At 38.3% G+C, this 20,318-nt stretch overlaps 2 protein-coding genes across 2 annotated transcripts; both read right to left on the bottom strand.

Annotated features, from left to right (window-relative positions):
• Nucleotides 1-762: 762 nt before the first annotated feature.
• Nucleotides 763-7,765, bottom strand: LOC143625177 (uncharacterized). Its single transcript, XM_077095607.1, has 14 exons — nucleotides 7,338-7,765; nucleotides 5,747-5,916; nucleotides 5,417-5,520; nucleotides 4,938-5,004; nucleotides 4,043-4,135; nucleotides 3,799-3,963; nucleotides 3,538-3,678; nucleotides 3,249-3,326; nucleotides 3,051-3,163; nucleotides 2,886-2,946; nucleotides 2,533-2,700; nucleotides 2,328-2,429; nucleotides 2,163-2,252; nucleotides 763-1,051 (listed from the first exon to the last, which is right to left on the bottom strand). Exons 1-14 carry the CDS (start codon nucleotides 7,621-7,623, stop codon nucleotides 989-991), a joined length of 1,701 nt encoding a protein of 566 aa, XP_076951722.1. The 5' UTR covers nucleotides 7,624-7,765; the 3' UTR covers nucleotides 763-988.
• A 2,060-nt stretch (nucleotides 7,766-9,825) lies between these two features.
• Nucleotides 9,826-13,086, bottom strand: LOC143625100 (NAD(H) kinase 1-like). Its single transcript, XM_077095551.1, has 9 exons — nucleotides 12,950-13,086; nucleotides 12,557-12,870; nucleotides 11,775-11,888; nucleotides 11,545-11,639; nucleotides 11,332-11,435; nucleotides 11,141-11,214; nucleotides 10,975-11,053; nucleotides 10,418-10,725; nucleotides 9,826-10,134 (listed from the first exon to the last, which is right to left on the bottom strand). The coding sequence occupies exons 1-9, from the start codon at nucleotides 13,020-13,022 to the stop codon at nucleotides 9,826-9,828; spliced, it is 1,470 nt and encodes a 489-aa protein (XP_076951666.1). The 5' UTR covers nucleotides 13,023-13,086.
• Nucleotides 13,087-20,318: the final 7,232 nt, after the last annotated feature.

The raw sequence follows: 20,318 nt of genomic DNA, 5'->3' as shown, positions 1-20,318 counted from the left end.
ACAATTGAGTCATGGGTTGTTCGAATCGGATTCGAAAAAATGAAATTAGATTCTTTGAATCCGGTCCGTAGAAGAACCGGACTTTGAATTCGAATTTGGTAATCTCTAACCAAACCAAGACCAATAACCCGAATTCAAGTTTTTGAACTTCTGACCAAAAGAACACCACCACTAGATATGGGCTAGGTAAGACAAAAGGCCCAAAATATTTCAAATAGGTATTTGGGTTTTGACGAGGATGTAATTAGTTATTGTTATTTTCACGAATTGGGAACGTATAATGAGAGTTGATACTTACCCGGTTACTCAAAACTAATCCCATATTTTACTTATGTAATCATATAAATTAGGATTTTAAGTTATAAAAAGTATGAAATTCAACAAGATTTCTAACGATTAATATGAAACCACGACACATTTGATACACAAAACACTTGGTAGAATCTTGCAAACCTGATCGGTATAGGACCTTCTCTGAAAACAATTTTACTATAGAATATGAAATATGGAATGAGGATCATCGAAAATTGTGACACGCCTGAACCATCGTCATCCTAATAAATGAACTGTCTACACTTGACTATACTTGTTATAACATCCATCAGAAATATTATTCACGAATTAGGAACGAATGTTTACAGACCAGACCGGGCTGATCTGACAGATTTATATGTGAACCATCAAGACCACCAGTTCAGTTATGAGCCAATGAACCAAACAAGATTGAACCGGCCAGATATTCTATAATCAGTATGACAGTACTAGGAACAAATATACTATGAATAGCCTGGAAAGATTACAGAGGTTACACCTCAAGCATAACCAAAAAAATCTTGCATGTTTGCAATTATAACAAAAAATTGAATGCTCGGTTACTACAAATAAAGCTAGAAGAGACCATTATGGTTCAATAAGAGCGTGTCTAATCTCTGCAGTCAGAACAAGCTAGTTATGCAGAAACCGCAAGGTTGTGGCACCGCGTATCATCTTAAACTACTTTGATTTTGCGTGATGGAGGACGACGGAAAAGACTGATGAGATCATCAAGACCCTGTAAAAAGATATCATGTGCACATACTGTTAGAAATTAGAGTCGAGTGGGTTGGTCAAAACCACTTAATTACTTACAAGAATTAATTAAACTTTGTTCATGCATTAAAGTCAAAAAGATTAAGCCGGATGCTCAGTAAATAGTTCGTGAACTTTTCGGCAGTTAGATTGTTTGCATTCATTTATCAATAAACGAACGTGAATTAAAAAAATTGTTCATTTAGTTAAATGAACAATAATGAACACATGGCGTGTTCGTTCATTTATGTTCATGAACGTTCGTTTTAAGTTTGTTCATTTACGTTCGTGTCCTTATGCTCGTTTACATATTTGTTTAAATATATACCAATACTAATTGGCTCCTTATAATTATTTTATCTACTTATCATTTTTTTTCTTTTTCTTTTTTTCCGTTAGTACTAAATATTACACTTTCCCAATAGTCTATTTTATACTTTATTTACTATTCTACTATTATGTTGCTTGTCTTTGGAGCCGGGGGTCCCTCGGAAGCAGCCTCTCAATTCCTCAGGGATAGAGGTAAGGCTTGCCTACATCCCACCGTCCCCAGACCCTACTAATAGTTTTGCTATGTGTGGGATTTACTGGGTATGTTGTTGTAATTGGCCTCTCATGTATCAACTCCCCACCCAATTGAATTTTAGAATCAAGCCTTGAGTATTTGGCTAACAAATTGAATAAAGGAACAAGAACACGTTCATTTTCTTTGTTCACTTACATTCGTTAATGTTCGTTCATTTACGTTTGTTTAGAGTATAAATGAACGCACATAAACATGTTCATTATCTTAATAAACAAACATAAACATAAAATCTGTTTGTTTAAATGTCTGTGTTCATTCGTTTGGTAGGTTAAAGTTAAATGAATGAACATGAACAGGGCCCATTCATGTTCGTTCAGTTCATTTACATGCCTGCTAAAGATGCACTGTCATTGAGTTTCGGCACGTTTGACCTGCTTCTTTTTAGACTATATATTTTATAAAATCTACTTGTTGAACCCGCTAGAGATAGAACATAACCCGGGTCAACCTATTCATAGGTAAACATACCACATGCACCTAAAGGTTTAGCAAAAGAAACAGATCGTACCCTAGTAGTTATCACGAGGAAACTGAAAAGGGTAATCAGATATGATCCAAGAATAAGAAGCAAAAGCAAGTCGAATGTTACACTTGCAACCTGAAATAAAGTTGATCTTATTAGCTTCATGAAAAGATTATCCACTTGATTCATTGCAAAAGACGATAACTTCACCTGATAAATCTGCAGTGTGTTAACTGTGGAATCATAAAATGTGAACATTCCGTCAATCACGTCATGTTGCAAATTTACTTCTACAACATGATCTGCTAATTCCTGCAATTAACATACGGGATATTGTCTGAACAGAAATAAACTTAAAAAAACTGGTTACTTTTATATCTTTTTTCTAGAACTTAAAATGATGATAAAACAATACCTTTTTCAATGCTGAGATGAATGCATCGTCCTTTGAGAGAAAAGGTGCCACACAAGGCGTTCTTGACAAAAGGTCAAGCCACGATCGTATGTAAGATGGATTGACTGCCAAACCACTGTTATCTACAAATATATTGACATTTTTACCCTCCTGGCCGTAAATATGCCTCTGCGTGTAACAATAGTTGAATCAATTTAACCGTTTGCATTTCTATTGGATGAAATAGTTTCATTTTCTTATAGAACACTTGGAGCATTTTTAGTAGTAGCATGTATGTGTATAATAGCAAAACAATATATATGTAATAAGATACTGTAAACTAATAATATATACTTGATTATTATTAGTCTTACCGCAAGACTCTCAGCTACCAACTTTACACTCCGAACAACTGCAGCTTCACTAACAAACTCTCTAAAAGACAAACCAAACAATATAATAAACAATCAGTAAAACAAATCCCAACTGTTGTATGATTTGTCTAAATGGTAAAAATATCAGGGTTCCAAAATATTCACCTGTTATCAGAAATACCTCCTGTTTTTTCAAGCAAATCGGGTGCAACAGATAGTCCAGAAAGGGTAGCGGCAGTAACTCTTAATCGTGAAAACTGTTCATGCTCCCAGGCTACCTGCATGTAGTTAGCATATTAATTCCAAATTTATAACATCCTTTGAATTATAAGTTTGTTTTTCTTTCTTTCTGAATTTACTTACTCTGGAATTGGAAATATTTATTTTTTTGTGCTTTAGGCCAACTTTAAGATTCAATTCATCTGCTACTTTGGAAAAGCCCTGCACACAAGACCAGTTAGACAGGAATCTGCTTTTAACAGAACTTACAGACGTGATTAATATGCTTAACATGAGATTATGGCACATGGCAAAGTTGGTTTTTATGACGCAAAATGCCCAGGCCATGTGTCAAGCATTGAATGGCAGATGTATCATTATTGTATCCGTTCCAACACGTATGGTGTTTCCTAGGATGTTTTTATCTACTTACCTCAAAAATTTGCTTAACATAAGCATTCTCTGGAGGTTTAGAAACATGAACCCATAACCCGTTGTCCGCTGATCCAAGACTATTCAAGCAAATAGCATAATCAATACTTTCTCGTAGACGCTGATCAAAACTTCTAAGCCACTGCAAGAAAGAAAACCTGATTGAAGAACTTCAGGAAAAAAAAAGTAGATATGAAGTAAATGGGTTGAAACAGCAACCTCTAACTAAAAGTCTAGAAAGAAAGATAAAATAGAAAATTACCTTCTGAGTTCCATTGTAGTTATAAGGTCCACCAGATGTCAGTCCAAACAGTATATTATACTTTCCTCTTGTGTTAGGGTTGGAATATAAAATTGAAAATAATCTAGCAATTTCAAGAAGTGCCACTACACCACTTCCATTGCTATCGCTTCCAAATGATAATGCCTATAAGAGATAATGAAAGACAGTCAGGAAAAGTCATGTAATTTTAAAAAGTAAATGAACGGTTAATTTAGTAAATTACCGGAGCTGCACCGAATGTATCATATGATGCTACAATGGCAATAGTTGGAAGTTGGTTTGAACTCCCGTCAGCTTTTGACCCACGCAACCATCCCTGTATATAGTTAGTTCGGTATTAGAATATTTCAGCTAAATTCATTTTAAGAGAAATAGCCCAGCAAAATTTGCAAATAGTTGCCATTACACAATATTCTTGATTGATTATCAATGTCACGGAACACATCTTTTAGGTTCATATAGACCTCTCAAAAGGGGTATGTACTTATGTTGTATAAAGCATTTTGGTTTTGACGTTACTCCTAAACTATGTTAGCCATTTAAGCACTCTTTAAATCCATTCATGTGCTACTACAAAAACTAACTAGAAAACTGCCCCTTTTTAATTTATTAATATACCCTCCTCTTGCGAAATCAGTTTCATTTATCAAATAAATATTGTCAATACGTGTTTACAGTAACGTTCAATGTTTTGTAGAAATGTAGAATACTAGAATCCATCAAAATCTTATCTGTTTAGTGCCTGATCACAAAAATGCATTTAACAATTTACCTCCTAAGAGAATATTGAATAGTGTTCTATTTATTTATAGCATTGGAGTGCACCCATAATCACTATATCTAGCGCCTAGTCGATTCACCATAAAACTTTTGTTCAGTTTCAACTATATGTATGTTCAGTTTGGTTTAGTCTGCTTAACAAATTGCGAATAAAGCATATTTTATACTGGGTTTCATCTTGTGGATGGAGCATAGTTTTTTAAGATTCCTATACTATATTCAATTGGGTAACCTTAGTCTCCCTTACTAACAGTGCATAAAAGGTTTATTGCTCCATTCTGTTGTGGGCCCACTTCTATAAATATAAAATCTGGAGAAAATAAATTTACAAATAAAACCTGAATGTTTGTAATAGTAGGTGATGCAAGTTTTTTAGGAGCTGGTGACGTGACAATAAGCTTGTATCTGTAACGATAGAAAGAAGTATAACCAGTATCACCACCAACATAAAAGTAAGGTCAACCTATTCAGCTTGTTGCATTGAGACAACTAATTGTGTAAATAACTAAATACAAAATTAAGGAAATATATTATGAGCATCCATGCTGATACACAAAAAGGGCACGCAGATATCATCAGAAGGATGAAGTAAGTACTTATTAATGAAAATCAAAGTTGAAAATAACACAAGTTTTGATTGTAATGATAAGTTGCACACTTGCATATGAAGTCAACGTTTTAGATTATCCTTCTAACTTTATGTAACAATAAAAAAAAGGTAAAACGTTGTTTTCGGGACGACGTAAATGCAACGTAAAACTTCTATTGATGGCGGTATACTATGAATGGATTGTATGCTTATATAATATAAACTAACCCGCCAGTAGTTGCTGTTGCAGGCTGACCAGCCGCATCATTTCTCTTGATATCAACTAACACTTCATCTAAATTTTCATTTTCAAAAGCAAAATAGACTGGATACTGTAAAATAAAAGCAGAATTAATACACAAGATAACAAAAGTGAGGCACAGAAAGGCATTAAGCACCACCGGTCTGACTTATAAAGAATCAAAACTGTTACTAAAAATTTCAAGCATCAACCATCATAGACGAACATCATTTTTTTTTGGTTAAAAGAAACATTCACTTGCATATGCACAAAGATAAATGGTTAATAGTTGATATGCACATATATTGTTCACTCACTTGAATAGTAGAATGTATTAGCTTCTGCTCCAAATCAGCCAATAGTTCTTTCATTTTCTCCTTATCATGATTATCAGCATGTCCTCCAACAGCTTGACTGTTATCAGAACGAAAAAATTGAGGAAGTAGAAGTAATAAGCCCCCTAAAGGCTTTCCATGCTGAATATATTCTGCCATATAGTCAACAGTAGTTAGAAAGTTGAATCAGATTACAACACAATTAACAACAATAAGAAGCCTTCTACCCCAAACTAGTTGAAGTAGGCTCAAATAAATACAGCAAAAGGATTAACAAAACTATGATCAGATAAATTAATAATTTAAACCAAACTATGTGCAAAAGGAAAAGTTATGCATCAACACATGGACTTGCATGCTATAACCGGTTCAGATTTTATATTATAGTATCTATCAATTTATCTCAGAAAACTCACCCATTGCTTCAAAGTACATTTCATCTTCTGTTTTTACTATTAATAGTTATTTGTCGCATTCCCTCTCTTTGACATCAAATACCTCCAATTAAATTCTGTTTTAGTCATACTTTGTATGCAAGTGTAATAAAACTGCATCAAATTTTAGCCGTCCCATCTTCCATTGACCCACATAGAAAACCAACCCAGTCAAGAGTCAGGACCAAATCAGAAAGTGAATACACACAAAAAGCAAAGTGATTCACCACTTTTGTAACTTTAATGCACAGCTTTTATAAATCTGCTCCGATAAGAAAAGCTGTTAATCATCTTTACAGAAACAGTGAATTAGTTTGCTTCTCTCAAGTGCATAGCTTCTTACTGATCCTAAACCGCCCAATCTATAGCACATGTATCAATTTCATCTTAATCAAACTCAATAAAACCCAATATCTAACCAATAAAAGCACATATCATGACATCAAACTGATCCCAATTCTCAAGACTCCAAAACCGCGTTCAAAACACAACTAATCAAAATACCTAATCAAATGCAAAAGAAACAATCAAATCAACAGTTACCTACGAATGAAAGCTTCATAAATCTACTCACACAAGTAAAGTTGTGAATCTTCAATAACAAAAGTACAAAACAGTAAAGTAGTTCATTTCTCAGGTACATTTAGCTTCTAACTAATCCTAAGCCGCCCACTTAATAACACATGCATGAATTTCATCTAAATCAAACTCAATAATTTGCAAAATCTAATCAACAATAGCATATATCATGATATCAAAGTGATCTGTATATTCTAAAACTATGTTCCACACACAACCAATCAAAATACCTAAACAGATGCAAAATAAGCCATCAAATAAATAGCGACCTCAAACTCAAATGAAAGTCATCATTACAAAATCAGTGAATTAGCTTGCTTCTCAAGTTATATTAAGCTTCTAACTAACCCTAAGCCACCTAATTAATACCACATGTATCAATTTCATCATAATCAAACTCAACAAAACCTAAACTCTAATCAACAATACCACATATCATGACATCAAAGTGATCCTTAATATCTACCTTCTAAAACTACGTTCACAACACAATTATTAATCAAAAACACCTAACCGAACGCAAAATAATCAATCAAATTCAAATTCAAATCGACAGTTACCTCTAATAAAAGTCTCATTCAATTCACGTAGAGGAAGTACGACAACAGTACGAGAGAAATCGGAACCAGGAGCGAAGAGAGAAGAACCGGCGTGGTGATTAATCGATGCGACACGAGATCCGAAAGGTGCACCGGAGATATCGTACTGAATGAGGCGGTAAACGTCAACGACGGTAGATGCATCGCCGAGCTCAACGCAGGCGATTAGGATGAACACGAGTGTAATGACGGAATAGAAGGATTCGATCACGTGTAGTCGTTGTCGTACATCTCCGGGATCCGCCATTGATGAAAACAAGAACAGATGAGACGTTGGATTGGATGTGTGAGTAAGTGTGAACTAGGGTTTAATTATTGGAAAGTAATACTACTCTGTAAGTGGCAGTGGTGATGTCACTAAGAAGTGATGAGGTAGCTTGTTCAGTTTTATCGGGTAATTGGTGACGGGAAGAGAAAATTCGATACCGGCATTGTAAAGAGTTAGTACCCTAACTATCAAAGTTTTGAGTTTCGGTATTGGTACGGTCTTGCTATTTCCTGAAATTTACCTTAAATACCGTTATCGAACCGAAAATTTCGGTACCGGTACCAAGAATTTGCGATTTTCGGTACCGGTACCGGTACGTACCGATCTCATCCAGTTGTTGAGCTTGTTTCAAATGGGATGTGCCTCGGGTATTTTAAGATCATGTATAATGGGTTAACGCAATAAGAATGGTTTATTAATTCTAGGGGTGGTAAGGGCGTTAACTCCAATGAGATGTAAACGACGCTAAAGAGGAAGAAAAGTTGCACGTGTTTTAACTCAATCTAATGAATTCAGGTGGAGTTGTGTTTTGTGGGGCGTTAACTCACTACATATTGTCTAATAATCATGTTGGTTTCTGCACTGGATTTGATTATAAGCTTAAAAACAAATTTATAACCAATAATTTGGTATATTTTAGTTTTTTTAACAACTTGTCGTTTCAATTGATAAACGGCCAGGTGACACACATAACAAATTTGTTAATCGGTCGTTCCCATGTAGCAACCCACAAAACAAATCATTAAACCCATCATTAAGAGAATTTAAAATATTCAATCACCTTTATTGTGAGACACTAAACCATCTTGTGATGAGGACATTAAAGGCACAGTTAGATGACTAACAAGCACCCACAATATAAGCATCACCATGGATACAAGAAAGTTTTCTTTAAACATTTACCAAATAGAAAAACTATATGATGATTCTTCCGTTGGAGATACAGGAGATATCAATCTTGTAACGAGGCTTGCAATTTTCTGTTTTGCATGTTTGGTTTGAGCAATCTTGATCGATCATAGTCGCATCCGACAAAAGGGAATATTTCAGTTCAACACCTGAGAGGATATTTGTTTTTTTCTTATTTGGTTAATTTAGTTATCAAAAAAATGGTTCGAACAATTCATAAATTCAATCAAAGGATATTGGGTCTAGCAGTATCAATGTGTTGGATAAACATTTGTCTTTTCAAGTTGTGAGTTTTCAAATGACTAAATATTTTATATATGCATGTAAAATCCATTAAAAAACAACTAATAAATTCAATTATATCTTTGATTAAATAAGAACTTATAAAAAACTTAATAACTAATATGCTGTTGAAGATAACAATTAATTAATTCAAATATATCTTTGATTAAATAAGAATTTATTAAAAAAATAAATGACAACTTTGAAGGCGCATGAAAATTTACGATGGATCAAAATATAGATGATCCCACCAAATCTCGTCAAGGAAATTTACAAAGAAGGACCGTTTGGATGACTAGGTGGAGACAAAAGTAAAACCTCACCAACGAGAAGAAAGAAGTCACCACCAATCAATGGTTCCAATCCAATATTCTCTTTCTTAACTATAAATACTCAATACAACAGCAAATTAGAATCAAGGAATATGGAGCAAGAACTCTGTAGTTAAGAGACGTAAGATTATCATATTCTTATAATTTCAGTACAATAATCCATCTTGAAGAGTTTTATAAATTATAACTCTTTGTTTATTTGTCTATTGTATAGACTAAATAGAAAGTATAACAAACTTTTACCATATGTAAAGTACGGAGTACCATGATGTTTATAAATTATAAGGTGTGCTATGGTTGTTTAAAAATAATGAAATCTCATAATGCTGAATATATTAACTGAAACTTGATTTACTTGTATTAAACAAGAAATTAAGCAACCTAAACTTGTAAATGGTTATTTCTCTATCTGATTTCAGTTTTTCTTGGCACACCATAATAACATGAAGTTACTAAATGGTTACTTATTTTAAGCAAATATTGTTTGTATAAATAAATTCCTTCAATCCTGGTCACCACCTAGTTAACCAGCCCCTAAAGAAAACCCACCACCTATAATATCATCCACCACATAAAATTACAGACTAAACCACAACACTACATGCATAATCTTAGACCCACACACACCATCAGATATCCAAGCCCACACAACTCGCTGTTACGAATCTCGGGGCCCATCAGAAGACTGGGTCTTTCTCAAGTTCCAATGCAGGCCTTCATGGATGCTGCGCAAGAAGTCATTGGTGGAATCCCCTCTGCAAGCTGTGGGCACAGGCCAGATAGACATGCTGCACACAAGTGCATCACCTGGGCCCAACTGGTTTCTACCTTTCCCGTCAAACGACACCCATGCAGGACCTCGACTGCTTAAGGCGACTTGGATTCTTAGTGTTACATACTCCGGTAGTATTAGAGGTCGGAAAGATAAGGAATGCGGACAAATCGGGGTGAATAAGATGCCGGGAACCTGCAAGTTTTGTTTAAGTTGTGTAAATTAATAACATACGCAAATTGAGTGCAATCATCTGGTCACATTTCATCAGTGACGGAGCTAGCACCTTTAACAGGGTTTGCTTAGCAAGAAAACTAATGTTTTTATCTATGAATTCCTTATATCATAAGAATTTGTCAAAAAATATCTGATTATCCTACTAGTACAAAATCAAATTGGTGTTTTGTTATAGATGATTATCAGATAATCAAAATCCAAACAAGTACCAAAAGTTAATAAAATATTGCATGCAACGTACCTGCGGATGGACCATAGAACCTCCGGCCGCAAGGGAGTATGCCGTGCTCCCCGAAGTGGTTGATAATATCAAGCCATCTCCTTGTACGCATGTGACAAACGAGTTATCACTATAACATTCAAGATTTGTTAGAAATGCTGAAATCCCTCGGTCGATTGTAACCTCGTTTAACACGAGTATCGGCTCTTCGGTCTCGTATTCGGTTTTAGCCGATTCACGGATGACATGGCACTGCAACCGATGTCGAAGTGTGATGCTAATTGGACCTTGGAGGATTGATTTCAGACATTCTTTGTATTGTTCACTATCTTATCAAAGTTAAAGATCACAGTTTTTGGTAAATTGCAAGTCAAATGAAAATAGGTCCAATGGGTCGGAAGCCAGACACCTCCAAAATAAGATCACGGGTTAACCCAATCTGACCCTTTCCAACCCAGGTCCTTTTTGACTTGTCAACCAACTCAGCCTGCCATGCCATCCCATCCCTTTACTTGCTAATCACTATACACGATTCAAATTCGAAGAAAAATATTATTTCCAGAAAGATTTAAGGATACGAAATGGAGTCATAAAGCCCAACGAACCCAAAGAAAATGGCACAATTGGAGGAACCGGGCCTTTAAACATTGATGCTGCCTGCAAAAAGTAAGCAATGCAAAGTTATTTAAGATTGGTCACGTTAGAAACCATGAATATTAACAATGAAAGAAGTCAAGAACGCACCCAAAGCACGGTTCCATCCCCGCCAAGTGTTACAACAAGATCAACTTTCTCATGCAGAAGCAAAATGCCATTATCTGTCAATTAACAAGACGACATTGTTTGACCATTTGACCAGAGAACTTTCTAGAACATATTCTCCAACTTTATGACACTAGAAGTTGAATATATCGAGGATAAGTTGCATGTCTAACCGTCTTTCCATGTCTGCACAAAGTTGTAGTATGATGACTCTGTTACAAGCTCTGTTCTTACCCTTGGTTCCACATAAATATTTAAATTATTCTCCTTCAACCACCTGAAATTACTTATTAATGAGTCGATTTGGGTTTTGTAACATCTCTTAACAAGTCAGATGAGTAAAATAATAAATATAGCTAAAAGGATTCGGGCCAAACGGATGCCACCTGACCATTTCCGCACAAATGATTTTAACAGAAGTTGAATTTGGTTTTGTCAATATGAGAACAGTCTGTGGAGGAGATTCCCACTTCAAACAAATCTGAAATAAAATACAATAAAAACACCAATTACAGCAGGCTTAAACAGATCAAAATTCTATATGAAATTATGAATATGCAATGATGTTGACAATTACAATTTTCTAATTATCCATCTCGATGGGAGTGTGTCATACCTGTTTACTGCTACGCTCTGCTGTTGTTATATTTCCCTTTTCAAAGGACACAATATCATGTTTATGCTGATCATTCTTTTCACCTTTGCAATACCAATGTAGCTTGAATGATGCCTGTGACAGGGATAAATTCGTCTTTCAGTCATGCTTTCCAGAAAGTAAAACTATAGACTACAATACGATGATGTATCAGAAAAGAAAATTAAGATAGGTGACAAGATGGGCAAGTTGGGTATGTGTTCAGATCAAAATGGGTCACTTTGGTATGGGTCCGTAAAGGTGTAAACGAGCCAAGCCGCTCATAATGTGAGCTACTCGAGATCAGCTCGCTAAAAGCCCAAATCGAGTCTGGCTTGAACGAGCTTGAGTCTAAACATAAGCTAGTTTAGTAAACGAATCTGAGCCTTACTTATCGAGCTCGAGCTGGCTCACGAGCCTAAACGAGCCTATCATTTATATAATTTTTATTTGATATATCAAGCTTGAAAAACTATGCAAGAGTCAAGCTCAAGCTTAAGAAATAGAGCTCGAAACGAGCCGAGCTCCAGCCTAGGTGGGCTTGGCTCGTTTACTCCCCAAGTTCGAAGAGGATTGGGTTGACCCTAGCACCATTTCTCCAAAAATAATTAATTTTGAATGAACAGCTTGTATGCCAAATAAGTTACAAATTTATTATAGATCACTAATTCACTATGAATATACTTTAGTAGACTTTTGACTTGTTTGAGGTTCTTTTTTATTTACCCATTTGACTTATATCCCCATTTATATATGCCTAGAACCTTGCGGATAAGCTTGCTATGAACATTGGAGCATGCATTATGCTCTCTGTCCCGAAGAACCTCATGAGAGTAAATTCCCGTTTTTCCACAAAACAATTGAGACGGTTCCTCGGTTTCAGACAAGAGTTTTAGCTTGTGTGCTGAGTTGTCAACATTCTTCACAGTACAGTTACTATGTTGTTCGTGTCTTAGACCTTTATTTTCTAGCTGTAAATTCCGTTCTCTCTCCAATTCATATTTGCGTTTCCATTCCGATGCCTCAGCTTGAGCTGAAGCTTTCCCCTCAGCCGCCCGCCTCAAAGCCTTACCAACAGCTGTATAATATATAAACAAAAAGGATCGTCATCGCGTGTCATTCTAACAAGTTAATAAAATTTGAAAACAGAATCATACTTCTCATGGCCTCCGAAAACTCCACAAGATGATCATCAATCCCTTCAACAAGAGGCTGCTGAATCATTTCCATTGCAGCTTTCTCAGAGTTTACAAGAAAACCGTCCTCAAATGGCAAATTAGATGCATTACCCTATTAAAAAGTATTAAAAAAAATAACAAAAATAAGAATTATGTCTCAAGAAAACCATTCTTGATAAAGTTAGTAGAAAGTTAGAATCCTTTTTTACATGTTATTACTCTAAAAAAAATAAAAAATATCTATTAACAACCATTGTTGTGTTTTTTAGCTGAAAATAATAATTTGTTAAGTTGTTTTTTGTAACTTTTATGTACAGTACAACCACTGCACCTATTCTGTTTTTAGCAATGAGTAATGTCCAAAAATGTCAACTTCAATCAAGCTCTTCTATCTGTTCACAGAAACCCTAACAACTAGTATTTATATATATATACAATCCATTTCAAAACTGGAATCAGTAAAGTGTGCATACATGATCAAACAAACCAAAATGAAGTGAAATCAAAAGATAAAAAATACATAAACTGATAAACCCTAACTAAATACAATCAATCAATCATAAAACACATATGAGATTCAGAAGAGGCGTACATTAGGGTTAGAATTGTGGAGCTCCATTGGAATTGGATTGATGAAATAAATAAATAAATAAATTGGGGATTTTGTATTTGACTTTGAGGAAACCCTAGGAGTGAGTGGGTAGGTGGGGTCTATTTGGACACGTGGAACCGGCACTAGTTCTCCGCACATGTAGGAAGGCTTACGGAAGATGTTGACGGCACAGATAACGTCAACTCCGGCGAGCCTATCAGACGGCTATTACAGCCGAGCCATTTGATTCTAAAATATACACATTTATCACTCAAATAAATACATTTCACTTGAAATTTTATTTTTAGCCTAAATTTTTCGTTTAAATTATTTTTATATTTTTAATTAAAACATGTCTATGTCGGTGTAATTGATGAGTGGGTAAAAGAATGTATTTTTAATGTCTAATATCGTGTGATTTAGCTATTTATATATATCGAACACGATTACTTTGAGATCTTTTATGATTGCAGGTGTGTTGGTGCTTAATGGAGACAAATGGAGCTTAACGGAAACTATTGGGATGATACTTGAAAGTTAGAACAAAGATGAATGAGGCCGATAGTCAAGATATGGAGAAAAAATGAAGAAGACCATACATGCCGCAAATTGTGCTGTCAGGGCCGCAATTTGTGGTCCTGTTTGGTAAGAGATGTAACACCCCGACCAAAGGCGGATTATACATCGGGGCGCCACATATTGTTTCATTACTCGTGACACTATTGGGTGTCAATATTTAATAAATATATTCATTCGCGCACGCGCAACGTAAACACAAGATAACATAAATCAATATATTATAAGACAAAATATTCGAACAATAATAACTTGTCTTGTTACATTTTAATCTAGGTCCAAAAGTAAAAACGTCCTACGTGTCCACAAGCTCCAAATGTAGCTACAGCAAACCTGAACATGTGTTAAAATAAAACGTCAAACACTTGCGTATTGGTGAGAAATCAAGTTTAATATCATACATAGATAACAATAAACACTGCGCGCAACACGTGTATGTCTGGTGTTTAACAAGGGTGTAATCAGATTGTGATCAAGCCTAAATAGATCATAGTTCATAGTTCAATCCGTGCTCCCAAATGAGCACAAAAACAAGAAAACATCTGTGCAAGTGTAAACAAAGAAAACCGTAAACGATAGGTCTCCCGTGTTCATCTAATGGATCCATGAAAACTTCGGAATAGGCCGAACAAAGCGGTTAATGATACACACATACAAATAAACAGCCAAGTAAACGTCCTCAACACATGGGATACTGCGCGACTAAAGTTCATAAACAAGTTTAAGACTCTAAGTTTGTATGAACACATGAACATCCCAAAACATTAAAAATAAAAAGAGATTAGGTACGAGATTACTCACTTGATAAACGATGTGGTGTAAGATAAAGCAAGAACCAACTTTAAACAAGCACAAGTTAACCTATAAATAAGATTATTGTTTTAATGATTTGATTTAAGTCTTGATTATAAGTTAGCATAATTAATAAGTAAATTATTATATGTAATATATATATTACCGGAAAAGTAGGGCAGAACAGGATAGAAGACGAAGGCAAAGAGAGAGGAGACGACAGAGGAAGAACAACGGCAAGGAGTAAGAGAGAACAGGAGAGTTTAAGTGCTTTGTGTGTGTAGTGTTAGGAATTAACATTATTATTTATAGGAAAACCCTAGGGAACACAATCCCTAGAAAATGGGAAAAGATCTCCAAAAAGTAAAAGATTCCAAAAGCAAAAGATATCAAAAGATATGGCAGCTGCAGGGGGCAAAGGAAAAGCTGACAGGTAACAGTAAACAGGCATGGGCGGGTCAGAGAAAGGTACTGGTCAAGCATGGGAAAAGCAGATCTCAAAAGATAATGTCAGTCACTTTTTCTGTCAACCAATGGGGTTGGTGCGCATGCTGCGCCGAAAGTAACTTTTCAGACATAAGATAGGTCAGGTCAACAGCACAGAAGATAAGACATCACAAAAGTAAACGGCTAGATTAAACAGAAGAAAAGACTCAAAGGGGTTTAGCGCGATAAGGCATCGAGCGCACGCGCGAGGGCGAAGGCTGACAGAAGACAAACCTTAGCGCGCCGCGGGAAGAATTACCATTCTTAGCGCGCCGCGGGAAGAACTACAAATCCTTAGCGCGTCGCGGGAAGAACTACCATTCTTAGCGCGTCGCGGGAAGAACTACCATTCTTAGCGCGCTGCGAGAACAGTTCGCCTCGCGTATCGCATGAACAACTGGTCTTCACGCAGGCTTCCTTGTAAGGAGTCTGGCGCGTGGAGTTGCGCAGACAACCTTAGGCGGGAAGAAACAAAGGACAGTTAGGGGTTCAAGGCTTAAGGGCGGGACGGCGACAAGAGGGAAAAGAAGGCGGAAAGAGAGAAGAAGAGGGACGGGACGGCGGGAAGGAAAAGAGAGGAAGAGGCGGGAAGGAAAATATATTATTATTATTAAAAGTAAAGTATAAGTATAAATAAATATTAAATCATAAAAGAAAGAGATCGGATCGGAGAAACGGGTACCTGGGTCGGGTCGGATTCGGGCAGATGTCACAGTCTCCCCTACTTTAAGAAATTTCGTCCCGAAATTTATCTTGAAGTAGGTTGCGCAGAGAACAGGTGCGGGTACTTGATCTTCATTTGATCTTCCCTTTCCCATGTAAACTCGGCTCCGCGCTTGGACTCCCAGCGGATTTTAACGATAGGGATGCGACTGCGCTTGGTTTGCTTTACCTCGCGATCCATAACCTCAACAGGCTTCTCAACGAAATGCATAGATTCATCAACTTGAACTTCATCAAGTGGAATGTGAAGGTTCTCGTCGGCTAAACACTTCTTGAGATTGGAAACATGGAACGTTGGATGCACATTGCTGAGCGCGGGCGGCAGGTCAAGTCTGTAGGCAACTTTTCCTATACGAGCGAGAATCTTAAATGGTCCAACATATCGAGGAGCAAGCTTACCTTTCTTCCCAAAGCGGACAACACCCTTCCAGGGCGACACTTTGAGGAGAACAAGATCACCAACTTGAAATTCGAGAGGCTTTCGCCTACGATCTGCGTAACTCTTCTGTCGGCTTCTGGCAGTCAGCAGATGATCACGGATCTTGGCGATTTTATCGGTTGTCTCTTGAACAAGTTCGGGTCCTGTGATTTGAGCTTCACCCACTTCGCTCCAACAAATCGGGGAGCGGCACTTACGACCGTAAAGTGCTTCAAATGGGGCCATACCAATACTGGAATGATAGCTGTTATTATAAGAGAACTCGATCAAAGGCAGGTGCGAATCCCAATTACCTCCAAAATCAAGAACACAAGATCGGAGCATATCCTCAAGAGTTTGAATAGTTCGCTCAGACTGTCCGTCAGTCTGAGGATGATATGCAGTACTCATGTCCAAGCGAGTTTCTAGCGCAGATTGGAGAGATTTCCAAAAGCGGGATATAAAACGGCCATCGCGATCGGATATGATGCTCAAAGGAGTACCATGGCGGCAGACAATTTCCTTGACATAAAGCTGCGCGAGTTGCTCAACACGGTAGTTTTCACGAATGGGCAGAAAGTGAGCAGACTTAGTCAAACGATCCACTATTACCCAAATGCTATCATGTTTGCTTGCTGTCAAAGGTAACTTGGTAATGAAATCCATCGATATACCTTCCCATTTCCACGTAGGAATTTCTGGTTGTTCGAGCAAACCAGATGAGCGTTGGTGTTCAGCTTTTACCTTAGAACAAGTCAGGCATTTAGCTACGAACACAGCAATATCCTTTTTCATACCGGGCCACCAATAAGTAATGCGCAAATCCTTGTACATTTTATCAGCGCCGGGATGAATAGAATACCGAGATTTATGCGCTTCACTCAGGATATCAGCGCGAAGATTCTCATCAAAGGGAATCCAGATGCGATTGAGATAGCAGAGAATTCCACTCAGATTAGGGACAAAGTGCGCTTCCGCGCCACACGCTAACTCGGCGCGAAGGTTACCATTACTGATGGATGCGCGCTGCGCGTCGCGAATGCGTGATTCAAGATTGCTCTGAATCGGCGCAAAGTGAAGCTGCGTGCGCGGCCAGATACAGTTAAGCTGGCAGGGTTTGCGGCTGAGCGCATCAGCTACCATATTAGCCTTACCAGGATGATATCGGATCTCACAATCGTAATCGCTGATGAGTTCGTTCCGTCGGCGTTGCCTCATGTTGAGTTCCTTTTGATCAAAGATATGCTGAAGGCTTTTATGGTCAGTGTAGAGGATACACTTGGTACCATAAAGGTAGTGTCTCCAGATCTTCAAGGCAAAAACAACTGCGCCTAGTTCGAGGTCGTGAGTTGTATAATTCTTCTCGTGAACCTTGAGTTGCCTTGATGCGTAAGCGATAACCTTGCCTCGTTGCATAAGAACACAACCGAGACCTTGGTTGGATGCATCGCAATACACGACAAAATCATCATTACCCTCAGGTAGCGCAAGGACAGGAGCTTCACACAACAAACGCTTGAGCGTCAGAAAGGCTTCTTCTTGCTTCGAGCCCCAAATATACGGTTTACCTTTGTGCGTTAGAGCTGTTAAAGGCAAAGCGATCTTCGAGAAGTTCGAAATGAAGCGCCGGTAATAACCAGCTAAGCCCAGAAAGGAACGGATCTCGGTAGGAGTGGTCGGCGTAATCCAGTTCTTGATTGCTTCAATTTTGGATGGGTCGACATGAATACCCATCTTGTTTACAACATGACCAAGAAACTGTACTTCATCAGACCAGAATTCACACTTGGAGAGCTTGGCAAAGAGCTGCTCGGTTCGAAGCTTTTGCAACACCAACCGAAGATGTTGCTCATGCTCGGCCTTGGTCTTAGAATAAATCAGAACGTCATCGATAAACACAATCACGAATTTATCCAAGAAAGGCCTACACACCCGATTCATTAGATCCATGAAAACGGCGGGTGCGTTGGTTAAACCGAAGGACATGACCAAGAATTCAAAATGGCCATAGCGAGTACGAAAAGCAGTCTTGGGAACATCTTCATCGCGGATGCGCAACTGGTGATAGCCAGAGCGGAGATCGATCTTGGAGAAACAAGAGGCACCTTGGAGTTGATCAAAGAGGTCGTCAATACGCGGTAAGGGATACCGGTTCTTAATGGTGAGCTTGTTCAACTCGCGGTAATCAATACACATGCGAAACGAACCATCTTTCTTTTTAACGAACAACACCGGAGCACCCCAGGGCGAAGAGCTAGGGCGAATGAATCCTTTAGCGGTCAACTCTTGAAGTTGGCTTGCCAATTCTTGCATCTCAGCGGGCGCAAGACGGTAAGGAGATTTAGCTACGGGGGAAGCACCAGGGACAAGATCAATACGGAACTCGACTTCACGAGCGGGAGGGATACCAGGAAGATCATCAGGAAAAACTTCAGGGAAATCACGCACAACAGGGATATCGCGAAGCTTCTTCTTTCCTTCATCGGGTTTAACCACATGGGCTAAAAATGCAATACACTTCTTCCGCATGAGTCTTTGGGCTTCGGCGCAAGACATAAGCTTAAGACCACTGGAGGGTTTCTCGCCGTAGATATGAAGATCACCGTTTTCTCGAGGAATGCGAATCAACTTCTTGGCGCAAATAACTTCGGCGCGATTATTCGAGAGCCAGTCCATACCAATGATAACATCGAAACTTCCAAGAGGCATGGGGATGAGGTCGATTAGAAAATCGTTTTCGTTAAGGTTAAGCGTGCAATCCTTAATCACGGAGTTAATTAAAACAGTTTCACCATTAGCCAATTCAACTGAAAAATTTTCTTTTAAGTTATCGCGCGGTCGCGCAAGCTTCTGCTCAAACGCGCGAGAAATAAAACTTCTATCGGCGCCAGTATCAAAAAGTACAGAAGCATAAAATCCGTTAAGCAAAAATGTACCATTAACTATGTCATTATTCGCTTGCGCTTGATGCGCGGTTATGTTAAAAGCTCGTCCGCGTGTCACTTGGTTCGAAATCTGGTTCACCGGATTCGCTTGCGTAATCTGAACTTGTAAATTCGGGCATGCGTTCCGGAAATGACTGGGATCACCGCAGTTAAAGCACGATCTGGGTCGTGGGTTAGGGTAAGTTGGTTGAAGGTTTTGCGGGTAGGTTGGTGGTGTTTGCGTAGTTGGGTTGGCGGAAGGGACTCTACAGTACTCAGCAGAGTGACCAACGCGGCCACATCGGTTACATTGTCGACACGGGGTTTGGGTTGGGTGGTGAAGTCTACAGGTTGGGCAAAAGGGTTGGTTTCCTGTGTAAGGTTTCTTAGTTGACGGGGCAGGGAGTGCGGGATTGGTTAAGGCATAGTTGTGGACTACAGGAGGTGTTGGGTAGGTCGACAGTGGGTTAGGCGCGTAAACTGGAGGTTGGTAGGCGGGTTGCTGGACAATGGGCGGGCTGGTAAGCGCATAGGCTTTGCGCCTGCGCTTGAGGTTGTTACGGTTTGAGGGTTCTGGCTTGGTTTCTATTGGTTCTGGGACAGTCTTGGTGGGTTTGGTCTTCTCAGTTCCCCGTAGGAACAGGGTTCCTGCTCTGACATGGTTGTCGCTGAGCACAGCGGCCAACTCGATGGCGTCAGAGAGGGTTGCTGGGTTTCTGGCCCATACAGAATCTTGAATTTCCATGGGGAGACCCCCAAGGAATTTCTCTATGGCTCGGCGGGAAGGGGTAACAAGGTGAGGGACAAGCAGGCTTAGTTCATGGAAGCGCGTCGCGT

The sequence above is a fragment of the Bidens hawaiensis genome, unplaced genomic scaffold (assembly GCF_021521415.1).
Source record: "Bidens hawaiensis isolate Kalapana, Puna unplaced genomic scaffold, B.hawaiensis_p1.1 tig00004020_1, whole genome shotgun sequence".
NCBI lineage: Eukaryota > Viridiplantae > Streptophyta > Magnoliopsida > Asterales > Asteraceae > Bidens > Bidens hawaiensis.
This window is presented reverse-complemented; position numbering and strand designations above follow the sequence as displayed.